The sequence below is a fragment of the Notechis scutatus genome, chromosome 3, assembly GCF_049901735.1.
Source record: "Notechis scutatus isolate UNSWTSFEM ecotype Mainland chromosome 3, rNotScu1.2, whole genome shotgun sequence".
Classification (NCBI taxonomy): domain Eukaryota; kingdom Metazoa; phylum Chordata; class Lepidosauria; order Squamata; family Elapidae; genus Notechis; species Notechis scutatus.
In genome coordinates, this window is record NC_142011.1 from 49870506 (window position 1) to 49887538 (window position 17033).

A 17033-nucleotide genomic window follows, 5' to 3' on the forward strand; every position below is an offset into this window, starting at 1 on the left:
CATTATAGACAATAATTAAATTGCAAATGCTCCTTTATTTGCTTATATGGTTTGGAAGATCGAAGGAGCACTATGTATGCATTTTTAAAATGTTTAAAATAAATTTTATTAAACATTTTTCAACAATTTAAAAACATATTTCCATTTCCAACAATGTTATACTATGTATGCATTAATGCAGGGGTAGTCAACCTTTTTATACCTACCGCCCACTTTTGTATCTCTGTTAGTAGTAAAGTTTTCTCTAACCGCCCACCAGTTCCACAGTAATGGTAATTTATAAAGTAGGGGACAAAACCCCTACCGCCCACCATGAAAGCTGGAATGCCCACTAGTGGGAGGTAGGGACCAGGTTGACTACCACTGCATTAATGTGTTGCTTTCCTCATAATTTTGGCTTAGGGAGCCAAGGAAACATTGTGTAGCTATGGTCACTGAAAAACTGGTTCTTGGTTTTAAAAAACTTAAAGATTGTAAATAATTCCAACTGAAGATTCTGCCAACACATACAGAGGAGAAAGTACCTCACCTAGTCCACCATTCCTGCCAGGATCATCCTGCTTGCCTTTCATGTGCGGATGGAGATAGCATTTAGCATCTTTAATTTTAAAAGAAGCCTTTTGTTTGATTGGAGCAGCAACAGCCTCTAAAAGAAAAGGCAGGTGCTAAGTTTGGGGAGTCAAATGTGTTAGAGAGGAGCTCTCAGAGCTCAAGACTCCAAGCTTACCAATGCAAGGATGGCTACCATTGCTGGATCTTGATGGAGGCACCTGTTGCAGAACTGGGGTCCCACAACTCACAGTGTAGCTGTTGTCAGATTCTGCAAAGAAAAAGACTTTACAGGTATGGATGTCTAGGGTCAGACACTTCTAAACACTTGTTACATGGATCTATACTTGCAAGTCCATCCCAGCCTCGTGTGTTTTGAAATATCATCCCAAGCCTGATCTTGCCCATTGATGACTGTAGCCCAGTTTGACCCAGGATTCATTAACTATGTCATTTTCATTATTAAACAATGCTCCAAGGACCTATGTTATAAGAATACCTAAAAGAAGTACAGCTTGTGCTGGAGTGGGGTTCAAACCTGAATAGGTTCCCAGGGCTTATAGCCTTAGGGTCAAGGGTATTCATTAATCAGATCCAGGGGCAGGATTCTGCCAGTTTGGGCGAACCCCTAGCTCCAAAGATCAGCTGGGCGCGAACCAGTTCGCTCCAACGATGTTGTTGGCCCGCCCACCAGCCCCTGCGCTGTACTGACCTTTATCGTCCCAGCTGATCAGCACGGAAGAGCGGATTGCCACTCCTCAGCTGTGCTACTCCCCCGAATTAACATAGCAGGTAAGGATTTTGTATTGCTGTTCACGTGTGCACACGTACGCAAACACCAAACCAGTTGTTATACCGGCAGCATTCCGCCCCTGATCAGATCACAATGCTTGCCAAGACAAGGATGGATCTGCGCTAAATGCACAGAAAGCAGTTTTCATGTTTCTCCGCACAGCTCTTAACAGCGTTTCAGGGCCTGCATTGTCAGTTAATACTTTCAGGTTGAAAATAGTGATAGGACAATGAAAATATTCCTGGGTTGACTTTGGGAAACAGACTGAGTTGAGATGGACATGTATGATCTTCTCTTATCTAGGGCATAGAAAACTGGGAATCAGTTCATCCTAAGTATCAGGTGAAAACTGCATAAGCACAGCACTGCTGGACATACTGTGGGAAACTGAAAATGGTGGACTTCTCCCAGTTTCAGTCATTTCCATTATCAATGACAGCAATGAATCGTGTTGCCATTTTATACTCTGGCAACTGTTAAAGGATGACAAATAATGACACTGGCACTACCTATAGATTACGTTCAATACTAACACAGTAAGCCAACTTCTTGTACTTGCTATAAACCAAACATCAGTTGAAAACCTCAAAAAACTATTGCAAAAACTATTAAGCCTGGAGACCATAAAACTAAGGCATGGAACAGGCTCATCTAACTGCAGTAAAAAAATGGAAACAAAGAAGACATGGTTGTAATGAATATGCATCAACAATTAAATAAAAGGTGGTACGTGTATGACACAGGAGTCCTAATTGTGCAAAACAGTGCTCTAAAAACATCTTGCACCAAAGCTATCACATGGCAGTGATGTATGTGTCAATCTGAGTACTTACCTGGCAGAAAGCGAGCCTTGGAGGCACAGGTGAGGGAGCAGCTTTCCTTCTTGCCATTCTTGTTGCAGGTAAGTATGGCTCGTGGAGATACTGTGCCAGCCAAACAAACCCCCAGCTCTGAAGAACAAGCATCAATTGATAGCACTATGCAGATGAGAGTGCAATTCACAGAGGAGCAGCCAGACTCTGCCACTGGGATGGCTACAGTGCAAAGCCACACCTGAATCTCCAGCAGAAACAAATAAGCATCAGTGCACTATTGCTATCTCCACTTGCCTCTGCCATGGGTTATGGCAACAAGTCCTGTTCATGTTGAGCTCTGGCTCATTCAGCTCATGGCTGATGTAATAACCTCTAGAAGAATGCATTGCTGGCCCTGAACCACAAATTGCAGAGACTTTAGAAATTTAGAATTTCCCAACACAAAAGTGGTTGCACATTTTTTATCTTTCATTTAAATTTTTGCTGCAATGGGCTTGGAAAAAGAAAAAGACTGAAAAGTTCCAACCCATTAAAAAAAATCAAATAGGACTTTTCAGCAAACAAAAATTCCTGATAGGTGGTATCTAAATTGGTGAATAAATAAACAAGCTTATTTTTAATGGCATCTGAAACTGCTGTATGGAATATCCATTTCATTACTGATAATTTTTAAGCTTTAGATACTCAAATCTAACACCAATGCCATGCATTACATATCCTTTAAGCTGTTTCAAGTGTTAAATACTTTAAATATTCTAAACAGCAATGGATAAGTGTTCAGAGATCACCAGTTTACAACAATCTTCCTCCTTCGCTAGGGTAATTTTTATCCGTTAAAAAAACCTATCCTGTTGAAATGCATTTTCCCACTAGAGGGCAGTATGATTTCAAGCCATTTCTATATAGTACTCACCTATGCAATCTTTTTTATTCCAATGAAGTCTGCAACCTGCGGGGCAGGTACATTCGTAGCTACCTGGGATATTTACACATCCAAACTTGCAACCTCCTTGATTGACACTACATTCATCAACATCTGTAGGAAGACAAGAAGTATTATTAGTACACTATTTGAAATCCATAAAACAAACTTTCTGACTGGAATAATCATTATGATTCCTAGGTCTAATCCAGGAACTATAACTGAGGCTCGTAAGTGGAACAAAGAGAATTATTGAAATTAAAAGAAAGAAAAATGGGGTGAAACAATACCAACTACAATGAAGAAATTATCTGTTGTTGTTTCCATTTGTCATTCAGAAGAGATCTGGCTGCTTACTTAACTGATTACACATATTGGACCATTAATGTACAGGACACTTTATAAAAGCAGCAAGCAAAATAAGACCCTATTCCCAGATACCCACAAGACTGATAAGGAATTGGAAACAGAGGACAGGAAGCTAACAAGAAGAATGGAGACAACTACAGCTATGAATTTTGCTACCACAAATTGTTGTAAGGAAATAAGACAATCCTTTGGATATCTTCCATAGTATCTGGTTCTGATGAACTTACAGGCATGCTACAGTGATCTATAGTTACAGCGATTTAGTATACTGTATGGTTGTTGCATTCAGTACTGATCAGGGGATATTTGGCCTTGTACCAAACACATGAATGTATTGTACAAAACTTCCTCTGCCTTCCTAAGGGGTTGTACATGTTTGTATACTGTGTTTATATGCAGCAGTTTCCCTCTCCACCCTCATAACTTCCAGAATTCTAGTAACAGTCATGCCTAATGCATCTGGAGGACATTAGGTTAGAGAAAGCTAATGGACAGATTATGTTTAGCATTGCCCATATTTCCATGCTTCTCTTTCTTCATTAGTCTCCTTCTCCATGAAACCTGAAAGTGAAAACATTATATAATAATAAAAATGCTTCTCCTTTCTTCTTAGCCTTTAAATGACTAGAGAATCAAATATAGGCTAAAATCATCTTTCATCTTAATCACAAAATTACTCTGGGGCTACATAATATGGGGGAATGAAGATTGCCTTGAAGCATCCTGAAATCATTTCAAGAACCTATCATTCAAGACCATCCACAGTAGTCTTTTGGGAAGGTAATAGGAATCTGTATGTCCCTCTCATCTCCCAGACATATGCTTGGATTAAATGAAATGAAAGCCGTTTTAAATTGGTCCCACTGCTCTAAAACAGAGGTCTCCAAACTTGGCAACTTTAAAGCTTGTGGACTTCAACTCCCAGAATTCCTCAGCCAGCAAAGCTGGGAGTTGAAGTCCATAAGCCTTAATGTTGCCAAGTTTGGGGACCCCTGCTCTAAAACATGATGTATGTTTTTACCCTAATATTGCTTAATCCTTTCTACTTTTTGTCTTGGAACACAAAACCATAGGATTAAACTGGTAAAGAAAAATGGTATCCTTCCCAACTGTAAGACCCCCAGAAAAACTGGAGAACTTATCTTGTCATCAAAATATCAGCATGGAATATTTTCGGAGGTTGTACAAAAGTTAATCCAGGGGCTTTAGAAATATGAACTCATTGTTAAAAAAACACCTCCTTCTCATGCAAATGTGTCCACATAGAAACATCTAAAGGAACATCTGATGAACTCCCTAGCATCTGGTGAGTCTACAACTTATTACCCTTTTTGCTTGCAGGAGCTATGTTTTCTATAAAATCCTCCTGTCTCAAGCAAACTATATCATATAGTCCCCTTTCTTTACATTTTATTTTATTTTTCTATACCACAATTACTGGTTTATAAGTCCTATCTTTTTTAAGCATATCAGCACCCCGTAAACCCAAAGGAGAGACAAGCAGATTTTAAAGGTAATTCAGGGTTCCTTTGACAAGTTTTGAGAAATACCAACTGACAACCAAAACATGTTCCTATTAATTAATGTAGTGCTTAGCATCTAAAAAAATGTGGATCTCAGCCCAGGCAACTTTTAGATATATTGACTTCAACCTCATGCTGGTTGAAAAATTATGGGAGTTGAAGTCCATACATCTTAAAGTTGTCAAGGTTTAGAAACCATCTTGTAGATAATCACTTTGACCTGTGCCAGTGATAAGTAAGCCACTTTAAATGTCACTCCTGAGATAAAATGTAATGAAGAACAGAAAAATATAGAGAAAATAGAATGGCATGAGATCTGAAGTTCAAAAAAACCAGCTGCATTAGCCAGTCTGCTAATGCTATCCTTTTTTCAGCATTCCTGCTACTTTATGGTACATAATTTCGCAACCATGGAAATCTGTGCGAAAGGTCTGACACAGAAAAATACACACCAACACAATGACAGCAGAAAAAAGAAAGGGGGAAAAATCCATAAAGGACCACTTTGTTCCGAAAGCTTCGCATAAAAGTATTTCAGTTTTCCTTCCAAGCTTTGCCAGAGCATATTCCCACACAACGTGGCACATTCAGGTCATGGCTTTGCTCCCAGCTCTTTGGAATAGGCTAAGTGCTGATTCATATGTCATTGTCAAGGCATTTTTCAGCTTGGCTCCATCCTCTCTTGCTCTTTTATGTAACTCGCTTCTCTTACTCCAAGTGAATCCTAAATTCAGAATATTATCTTCTCATTGCTAATTAGTAAAAAGTTTATTTCACAAGCTTGCTGAAGGTTGTGAAGGTTTAATAGATATTAGATAGACCCAACCAATAGGCTGTAATATTTTGGCTTAATATCTGGCTTAGCAATATGCATGTACTATAATGCAGCCAGTTATGGTTTACACCGTATAAATAAATCATAACTCCACAGAATTTTAACCACAGGAAAAATAGCCAATAATCTCTAAATGCTTTCTTTTGAATTTAGAATAAGAGAGAAGGGTTTTAACTTGAGTAGTAGACAACAATCTTCCATTAAAAAACAAGAAAGAGGAAACATGCCTCCTTAAAAATGCCTCATTAGAGCAGCCAAAAATTATTTAGTTTAGTTGACTAGAATAATCTAGAAAAGTCTTAATAAGCTCTGAAGCAAGGTACACTTTTTCTTAACTTTCAGATCTATAGTTACCATATCTTATGCTAATTAATTCATTATAGGACTTTCAGCGCTGCCAATTTAGTTGCTAGAAGGGGGGCACATCCACCTAGTCAGTACTCAGTGATAATAATTTCACCATCCTTAATTTGCCTAATTTATTTAAAATTATTTAAAACTATCTAAACCGATGACAAAGTCAATAATGCCTTCCCTTTCAGACTTATGATAATTTCGGCTTGCTTCCCCCACCTCCAAGTCTACAAATGTCTGATAAAAATTAATCACATAAAATGAGAATGGGTGTGGCAAAATAAATAGGATTTTGCATGCTAATAAGTTATATATTTTATTTTGATAAGATCTAACTGTGTCTCAAGGAAAAGTGGATCAGTTGGCATGTTCTGTGGTGCTATGAATTTTATAGGGATTTATACAATAGACCAGGGGTTTTCAAACTTGGCAAGTTTAAGATTTGTGGACTTCAACTCCCAGAATTCCTGAGCTAACATCACTGGAGGAGGAATTCTGGGAGTTGAAATCCACAAGTCTTAAAGCTGTCAAGTTTGAAGACCCTTGCAATAAATTAATTATTACCTTTCAGTAATTTTTCTAAGACAAATTCCTTCTCACCTTTTTTACCCATTATTAGCAGATTGAAGGCCTGCTTTGAGTTAAATGTTGATTTTTTTCTCCATCAGTACACAGACTGCAGCAAGAGATAACAAGGGGACCTAAAAAACCTGGAATCCACCTTTTTCTCCAGCTGTCATATATAATCTTTTGCTGACTTTATGTTATTGTCTATTTTATTATGTATTTATTATTGTCTGAATATTTCAGATCTTGTAGACTATTTTATGATCTTTGGCTGTAGTAAATAATTCATTCATCATATTAGTAGATTTATTTTGGCAGCTAAATAGCAGTCATTAATCATGGTTAGTTGTGCTGATTTCTCTGCAGTTTCAGGCTATTGATCACAGTAGTTTGAGATGTTTAGTCAGTAAGGAAGTTGGCTAAATGCTCCCAAAAATGGTGCTAGGCACTGTTGTTTGGTTTCTGGAAAACTAACTTATGGCATACTTTGAGATTCTATTTGTCCCCTGTGTTTTCTAACCTTTATATGAAGTTGTTGAGAAAACTCTAGGTCAACAAGAGTTCCTGTGCTCTGTCTTTCTCTTATACCAAGAAGTTTGTTGAAGTCTTGGATCATTGAATATACAGTAGACTATGGAATGCTACTCTATATGCATACCAATTGCCTCAATTTAACATATAGTCTCATCCTAATTTCTTGAAGTCTTGTCCAATACCTGATCAGCCACTCCCATCCAACACTATTTGCGTAGTAATTGTTACTAAATTTGTTATTGAAATTTTATAATCTATTATCCAATTTTCTATTCTAGATAATAGCAAAGTATTCTGATGATAAATACTATATTTGTAAATGCTAACTATGCAGCACAAAGGTTTTAATATATAAATTTGTGAGTAACATGGTTCTCCAAATATATTGTGTATAATCAGGTTCCAGGTCTACCAAAGACAAACAAACTGAACTAAGTTTTTTTTGGATGTCAGAGGTATTGGGCTCCATCTAAGAGAAGAAAGAACATGTTACTCATTAGAAGAGACAGCAGGATGAAGATTCACAAAAGAGGTACCAAAAAAGCAATTGTTATAATGTTCCATACATCGTCATCTATCACACTGATACCTCCACAGTGGGTGAGTCCATACAGCATGTAGCCTTTGTGACACAGGCACTGGAAACTCCCAGGTGTATTTACACAGATGTGGTCACAAGTTCTATCAAAGGAGCATTCATCAATATCTGGGAAACAGGAAAAGAGAGCATAAGCTTGCATTGCAATAAATGAGAACCAGTTTGGTTTAGTGATTAAGAAACCAGGCTAAAAATGAGGAGATTGTGAATTCTAGTCCCACTTTAGGCATGAAAGCTGACTGGGTGACTTTGGGCCAATCACTCTCTCTCAGCCCAACCCAATTCACAGGGTTGTTGTGGGGAAAATAGGAGGAAGGAATGTTAGTTATGTTTGCCATCTTGAATTGTATATAAAAATAATAAAGGGATAAAAATGAATGAATAATAAATAAATTTGTAGGTAGTATGCCTGGAGATTGGGATTATTTTGCTTTTTTACTAACAAGAAAGTGTGAAATTGTACCAAATTGCCCAGGATTAGGAGAACATTAGGAGGAAATGTCATTCTAATAGCAATTAACTATTTACTTTAGTAGCCCTCAGCCCAAAAATAACAGTACAAATTAAGTTCCAAACCATTACTGATTGCAATTTCTTTTTTAAATCTCTATTAGGTATAGGTTATATCATTGCCTATCTTATCACAGTTCTAAAAGTTCTAAGGTGCTGAAAGAAATCATGGAGAAGTTTTAATAATTGAGGATTTCAATCACCCTGATGTAAATTGGGTACATTTATGCTCAGGCCATAACAAATAAAGCCAATTTCAAGGTATTCTAAATATCTATGCTTGGAACAGTGGTTTTTCATCTAGCCAAAGAGTTGCAATCCTACATTTAATCCTAAGGGGCAACTATGATAGACACAAAGTATGTTATAAACCAAATGGGTATAATATCAGTGCTGTTGCACTGAGCTTATGTGCAAATGAGAAACTGCCAAGAGGGCTCAACACAGTCACATTTGACTATAACTTCTGAAAAAGAACTGGTGAAAAAAAATCTAGTGAAAAAAAAAATACCAAGAGCAAAATTACACAACTTCTTTGCCCTGTGTGAGAACATGAAGACAGCCCTCTATCCATATCCAAAGTATATGTCTTCCTATCTCATCATCCATTTGCACCTGAGGAGGTCCAAGGCTGGCTTTTGGCCCTCTATCCTGGAAACTGTGTTTTTTCTCTTATCCTGCTACAATGGCATGCAGAGCCATGTTGATGAGCAACATTGAGGCTATAAAGCAGGGGTGTCAAACTGGCAGCCTACAGGCCACATCCATGCCAGCTCTGTGAAGGGAAAAAAACATTGTGATATGTCATGTGACGGCAATGTGACGTAGCGAGTTTGACACCCGTGCTATAAAGCCTTGAAACTGAATAACTTCTGCCAGGTTTAAGGTACATTTCTAGAAGGATCATTCAAAGGACACGTTGCCTGTACTCTGTTGAAGCCACGGGATACAAAATGCTCTAACATTTTGCCAGAATTTAGTGGTCAATATTTTAAAAATACAAAGGATTTCTAAAATAAAATTCAGTCAATCAACAATTGATTAAAAATTGCAGGATGTAGATTAACTAAAGTATTATGCACACCAAGTGTAAGAGCCTTTTCACATGATAGATGACAATGGAAAGGGATGGAATTTCAACTGAGGGAACCATCCTCGTGGCTTTTAGAATGTTGCATTTGAAAGCTCTGAGGACAGCAGTGCAGCATTGACCTATTCATGATGAAAGTGCATTGTGGAGGCAGCAAATATATTGTGAAGGCAGCACCATTGGCTGCTGGCTCTGGGATAGGAAGGGACCGAGGCTCAACAGCTACATGGATGTGGTCTGAAAAGAAAACTTAGTAAGGTCAAATATCTCCTTAATGTCTTAAAGTCAGAGAAGAAGGGTGGTTGTTATTAGTATTAAGGGGGAAATATTAAGAAGTTCTTTATATTTAACCAGAAAACAAAAGCATTAGACAAAGGAATAAAAAAGATGCCTATGTGGGAATAAACAGACAATTTTCTCAATGGAAGCCTTGTAACACCATACTGGGATTTGTGTTTTTTATTTATCAATGATCTTAAGGATATACAATAAACTTCCAAACTTCCAATATTCAGGATGGTAAAAAAGTGGCTATTTATAATTATCCTCCCAAGGATAATTATATGAATAGATGAATAATCATTCCAGAATGATGTATGCTAAAGCAAAAAATCCTAACTTTACATATGCACCAATGAAGTCTTTGCTGTCTCTTAACTAACCTGGAAAAAGACTTGGGGTTACAGTGAGTAATGGCAATACTGACTCAGTATGTGTGTCAACTGGGAAAAAGACAAATTCCATGGGACATTCATTAAGAATGAGAATGAAAATAAAACTGCCAACATTGTTAACCATTATTCAACCAAAAGACCAGGAGGGTCAAATATTTTCCCTGTGAGAAAAAGCAAACATATTTAAAATTCTTTAGACTGGAAAAATAATGATAGAAAAGGACATGATCAAGGTTCTTAAAATTATATGTGGCATGGAGAAGATGAATAGCATTTTCAAAATGGCTTCAGGAGTCACCCAATGAAGGCAATTAGAAGTAAATTTAGAACAGACTTAAAAGAGCACTTTTTTACACAGAACATAATTTCCCTATGAAATTAGGATATTCACTATCTTCGATGGCTTTAAAATGAGAATGGATAAATATTTGGACAACAAGGACATCATCATAACAAGTCTATCAAGATTCAGTGATACATCCAAGTTGAGAGCACTCTACCACTAAATATTAAACTGTAGTAGAACAACAGCAAAAATCTCCTGCTTGTGAACACACTAAAGGAATCAGATTGTCTGGAAACAAAATGCTGAACTAAGATGAACATTGATCTGATGTTAGGGACAATCAGTAGGGACAATCTAATATTCTTACATTGCTATTATATAAAATAGAAAATGGTAAACAGCAAAGTCAAAACTATGAAACATTGAAATCTAGGCCTCATAGATAGTTGTTGTTTCTTATGCTGATTATAAAAAAAGAAATTAAATTGAGAGTTCTTCGTATGTGACTAAGCTCTATTTCCATATTTAAATAATTGCTTCATTATTATTTCCAGTAAGATGTGAGAAGACTTTACCTTGGCACGTCCTTTCATTGATAAGCAATTTATATCCCTTTTTACAACTGCATTCAAAACTGCCCACTGTGTTCCTGCAGATGTGGTCACAGCCACCATTGTTCAATCTACATTCATCTATATCTGTAATAAGGAGGGAAAAAAACACAGCAAAACATGCTTAGGTACAAAAAAAGATGACAATTGAATGAATGCCATATAGTCATCAAATAAAGATTCAACAGAAGAAGAACAGGTCAAATGACTTGATTTCTCAGTTCAGTTCAATTTAGATGTTAATTTTGATGTGTATTCATACAGATAGTTCTTGACCTCTGACCATAATTGGGTCCAAAACTTTATATTGTTAAATGATGTGGTCATAAAGCGTAACCGCATCACTTAGTGCCAGTAATCATAGGACTCCTTATTACTGTCATTAACCAAGTAAAACAAGTTGTTATATACAGTAAGTACCCACCACAATACAAGTCATTCCCAGGCTTGGTGCCTCCCAGTCCCAAACCTTGGAAAGGTAGGGGACTGTGTCCTTTTCAACTCCACCAACCCATCTAGCTCCCCCCACAACTCTGACCTTTTAGTAACCCTCTCCTTTCCTTGAGGGGCAGCAAACAGTCCCAGAACCTCACGGCTCAGGGGCCGACATGCTGCCGCTCAAGCGCTTCCAGGTGTGCTGTGCTCTGGGGCTACTCTGTGCTCTGATATCCCTGCTGCCCTGTGCTCCCTGCCCCAGTTACACTGTCCCAGCTGACCTTTGCCTTCCTCCTGTTCCCAATGCTGACGGGGCATGAGCCCTTTATGAGGCACTTGCTGACCACATGAGCCTGTCTTCCCCAGGTCTTATGAGGAAACCGCCATCACAACAACTTAAGGGGGGGGGAAACCCTCATATGACCAACATCTGCTTTGCAGAGCCAGGCTAAGCATGCTTGGCCAGGAACAGAAACAAGAAGGTGGCAAATGCCAGCTAGGGTGGCAGGGATTGTGAATGCAGGGGCCAAAAAGATATAGATAGGGAGGAATAGGTGGGGAAAGAGTTGAAGCACTTCCGTGGTTGTAAATGAGGGCAGGCTGCCAAGTGGGCGAATTTTGATCCCATGACTGCAGGGATGCGGCAACAGCTGTAACTTTGGGGACCAATGATAAACCTCTTCTTTTAGCATCACCATCATTCTCAACACTTGCTGGATGAACGGTTGTAAATTGAGGTCTATCTATAATTCCTTGTGCTGTAAGGTGCTTGTTACCCAATCATCCCGAACTGCTTGGAGTTTTATGATACTGTAGTTCAGATAAAGATATGCACTCGATTTGGTTAACTTCCAAATCAAGTTAAACTGACCTGGATAGATGCTTTTAATATAAATAAAATCCAAAATGCAGCTTTTCTTAAACTTCTTTAGTGTTTGGAGAATTTCTAAGAATACTAGCCAGTTGCATTTAGCAAGAATTCATAATTTTGTTCTGTGCAAGGAAATGCAGAGGAGAAAGAGACGAGATTGTAGTATAGGAGTATGGTGATCTTAGAATTGGAAGGACCCAGGTTCAAATCTCTATGAACTATTGAAACTCCCTGAGTGACTCTCATTCTCTCTCACCCCAACATATTTCATAGAGTTAATGTTGGGGAAAAGCTTTAATCATAATAAAATGTAAATCTATAGTTTTGTAAACTATACAAATGTGACTACTCCGAATTATTTATTGCAATATTCATTACATTTTTCTTAGACAAAGCTCATTTATAACAGTTAAGTGAACATAAGAGCACAAAAAGATTAATGAAACAATATATCTTTTAAAACTTAAAATAATTTAAAGCAGAAGCAACATAAGGAATCACCACTTTTAAAAGCCAGAAAAAGCTTGATTTCAAAGATAGTTTTCAAAAGCAATTGAAAGTGTCTACTGAATAGGCTGTGATAGAGTAGGAAGAGAGTTGAAAGGAAGAATTTACAGACAATAACACCCCTCATTTATTGTCATCTATACCCTTTTCAGATGGATAGCACAAGATACCACTGAAGACAACAAAGAATCAATGCATTCTCTCTCCTAAAATTAATTTCAAATAAAAGCCAAATGATTATATTCTAAATTTAGCTGTAATTTTTAGAATTGTTTTGCCAAAAAAGGTAGAAAGAACATATTCTCTGCCTTGCTTAATTCCCTAAACTCTAATGAAGTGTCTACTATCTATAAAGAAATATTTTTACTTGTAGCACATGCCAGAAAATTTACTGCTAGGATATGGTTTGTTAAAAGCTGATGAATCCCAGAAAATAAGCTCAGCCAGACATTATCAAAAATTGCTCCCTTGTCTTGCCCCAATCCAACCAACCTCAGCAAGTACAATGAATTTCAATGCTGTTATTGTTACTATCATTGAAATTTATTAGTAATCAAGTAGCTCTGAACAGTAATGAAGTCCCAGTTAAGGAGAATACAGTTCTGGGGGATTATGCTTTCCTGCAACTCCAGCATCTTAAAGTTAATGAGATCTGAAAAATAATAATGAAACAAATGGGATCTGGAATCAGTAAACTGGTTAGACAGCTTTCAGCAGAGGGCTGTTTTTAACTAAAGTCACATTCCCTGGAACTGCCAGAGACAGAACACAGACTCCCTCCATTTGTGAAGTCTCACTTATTTCTCAGTCTCACAATTTTTTTCAGATTGTTCTTTAAAAACAGTAGCAATAGTATTTAGACTTATATACCGCTCCACAGTGTTTTACAGCACTCTCTGAGTGGTTTATAATGTCATCTGGGTCCTCATTTTACAGACCTCAGAAGGATAGAAGGCTGAGTCAATCTTGAGCTGGTCAGGATTGAACTCTTGACCATGGGCAGAAGTGGCCTGCAATGTTGCATTCTAACCACTGCAGCACCATGGCTCTTACAAACCTCCATTTCTTCTCAATGCAAAATTAATACCAGTTGAAGACATGGGTGTATCCTTTTCTCTGCATCAGGTCCATTTACTGGATAAAGACTGTGGTTGCATCTTACCTTTGCAAGTTTTCCTGTCAGCCTGAAGCATGAATCCCATGGGGCAGCTGCAGTGTACGCCTGTGGCTGCATCATGGCATTTGCTATCACAGCCTCCATTGTTAACAGCACAGGTCTCTGAAAGAAGATCAAAAGCCAATTAGAATTATTTTAAAGCATACGTGCATTTAAGATTTTTCCAGTATCTTGAAAAGATCTTTCAAACATCAGATATATGCGGTTCTACAAAGATTTTAATATAGGAACAACATGTCTTAAGAGTTGAGTTTAGAGAGTGATGGCACTGTTTCTAGAGGCAAAACTCCTTGGCATAAACAAGAAAATCTGAATAAATCATTTAGACTCAAATTCAAACATTTGAAAAGTGAAAGCTTTTAATAGAATAAAATGTATTAATTCAATTAATGTTTTAAAGTTTTTCATAATATAGTTATTATAAATATAGTATAAATATATTTCACTTTTACTCTGAATGAATGCCTGGATTTTTCCAAGACAGGTATAGGGAGAAGAATGCACAATCAGCTAATCCTCAACTTACATCCAGTTGCTTAGTGACTGTTCGAAGTTATGACAGACTCTCCAAAAGTACTTATGACCCAATTTTGAAGTAACAATGGCTGCACTCCTTCCCATGGTTATGTAATCACATTTGGGATGGTTGGCAACTAGTTTATCTTTATGACCTCTGCAGCATTTTGTGGTCACATTACTGCAATTTTTGATAGTTTATTTGCCAGTTTGATAGTTTATTTACTTCTGGTTTCCAGCAAAAAAAGTCCATTGGATATAATTCTATTCTCTAAATGACCATGGCATTCACATAACAACCACGGTATTTGCTTAATGACTGCCACAAAAAGTGTCATAAACTTGGATCTAGTCACATGGTTGCCTGCTTAACAACCAGAATTACTTATGACCATAATTCCAGGTTGAACTGTTACTGACGTATGACTAAGTCAAGGACTACCTATAATATGCTCTACCATTACAACTGGGTCCAAAGAGCTTTGAATAATATCTTATTTTACTAAGGAATAAATGGAGCTATTGGATTAAGTTTCTGTTCGAAGATTATGTGAACTGGGGTACAACACATCTGGAGGGTATAAAGTTGGGTTCTAGGACAGCCAATGAAAGGGCTGATATTTACAAGGAAGAATTGATGGGTATGGAGAAAAATGTTTATCCTTTCACTTATTTGCTAAATCCCCTTTAGAGCTCTTCATTGAAGTCAGTGTTGACACTCAATTCTTTAAGAAGTTTTTTTTTCTCCTCTAGATTATGATATTGAAAGAGAGTCTACTTAAAAAAAGAGTGGTACAGAAGAGGCTTTTTGAGGAGAAAAGTGGAGGATATAGGAGGGGTGAAGCAAATCAGACCTGCTTTCTACCTTTCAGCCTGCTTTTCCATCTCCATCTTCCCAGCAAATGTGGGATATTTCTTTAGCCAGCCACATATACATACAGTATACCTTCTCTGAGATTTAAAAATTAGGGATCCCCCCTTTTTTAAGCCTGTCCCAATTATTTCTACTGGCAAAAATCCACATCAAGATAGCAAGTGTTTATGATCTGGGTATTGATGGTTTGCACAAATTTTTATTAAATATATAATCTCTTATTCCAGAATGCAATGATGGAACAGAACATTGCAATGGTCCCCATTAAATAATAGTTTCACAAATGACAGATTGAGTGTCCTTGATTTTGAGAACAGAAAGAAAGGGTTATACTGTGGGTTTTTTTTAAAGAGGACTATCCCTAAAATAGAGCATCTACAATTCCACTTGCATTTTTGTTCAGGTTCAATATTCTTGGAAACGATCTAGTCTAAAACCTCTTAATATATGACCACATGACCACAGAATCCCTGTTAGATTTGCAACTAGATCATACTTTTGAGTTCATGTTCTATTTATCATTAAGACATCCAGATCCTTTTTGTATTTAGAGTTACCCAATACTGCTTTGTGCTTTGAATTTTTGTTTTTCTCATCCAAATGAGAATGGAAAACTCTCAATTTTCCTAAAAGGAACTCTTGATTTCCTAAACCTCTTCCCTCTTTTCCTTCTTCTTAAAATGTTATAACAATTATACTCCCTAAATCTTGTTTTTGAGAAGTATGCAACCCTCTTGTACTTTTATGGGTCCAAAGATTTCTGTTTAAGAAATTCAATTTAGTAATTCTGTCTTGGCTGAATTATTTTTTCAAGAGGTGTCTGAACAATGGAGTCTTCCATTGTTTCTCTTTTTCCAGAAAGTTCTATAATCTAGTCCAGATCTTCTATCTATTTTCATAATCTACCGCATACACCATAAACATTGGCTCTTGCTTCCCCAAATATTTGATCACTGAAACTGTCTCTAATTTTATGTGATTCTGTAAGTTCTCTCCTAAATTAGCTCTATTAAATAGGGATCATATTCATTCATGGAACAAATAAGCAATAATCCTTAATAGTTAAAATTTTGACTAACTTTTTAAAAGGAAAATTTTATAGAAATTTAGCATGTGTGCCAAATTCTAGGATTATACAATTTTGTAAGCACACTGTTAGCTCGCTCTTTACTCCTAAATATGCTGATAATTAGATTTACAAGATTTTTAAATTCAAATTTCTTTATCATCAGCATTTTAGACTGAGCAATGCAAATGATTACATTTCTCCTGTAATCACCAAGGACATACAAACTCAATATAACATATTGATTAAAAGAACAGTGCAGAGTTAATTCTTTTTAATCTGATTCTACTCTTTTGTTTGTTTCATTTGATGCCTACATGAAGAACACCCTTTCATTAACTAATGCAAAGTCATCTTTACCAGTGCATGTTCTTGCTTCAGAATGTAGTACAACTAAAATACACAGGAATTGTACTTTAAGAAAATGTGCTGCAGAGGGATAGAACCAAGATCACGTGAAGTGTTAGTACCATTTTATAATGTTTTGGTAAGACAGCACCTGGAATACAGGTAGTCCTCCTTGTTAAGTGAGTCTTGCCCAATTTCACTACCTTTCT

General features: G+C 37.0%; 1 protein-coding gene across 7 annotated transcripts in view; it reads right to left on the bottom strand.

Moving 5' to 3' along the window:
- The window catches only part of SCUBE3 (signal peptide, CUB domain and EGF like domain containing 3), a 128369-nt gene that overhangs the window by 16520 nt on the left and 94816 nt on the right, over window positions 1–17033 (bottom strand). For all 7 annotated transcript variants that reach the window (XM_087959804.1, XM_087959802.1, XM_087959806.1 and 4 more), the window contains 7 exons: window positions 14006–14122; window positions 10995–11117; window positions 7851–7967; window positions 3071–3193; window positions 2176–2292; window positions 728–820; window positions 530–646 (listed from right to left, as the gene is read on the bottom strand). In XM_087959804.1, the coding sequence (XP_087815930.1) occupies window positions 530–646; window positions 728–820; window positions 2176–2292; window positions 3071–3193; window positions 7851–7967; window positions 10995–11117; window positions 14006–14122 (807 nt within the window). The remainder of the gene's footprint in view (window positions 1–529; window positions 647–727; window positions 821–2175; window positions 2293–3070; window positions 3194–7850; window positions 7968–10994; window positions 11118–14005; window positions 14123–17033) is intronic.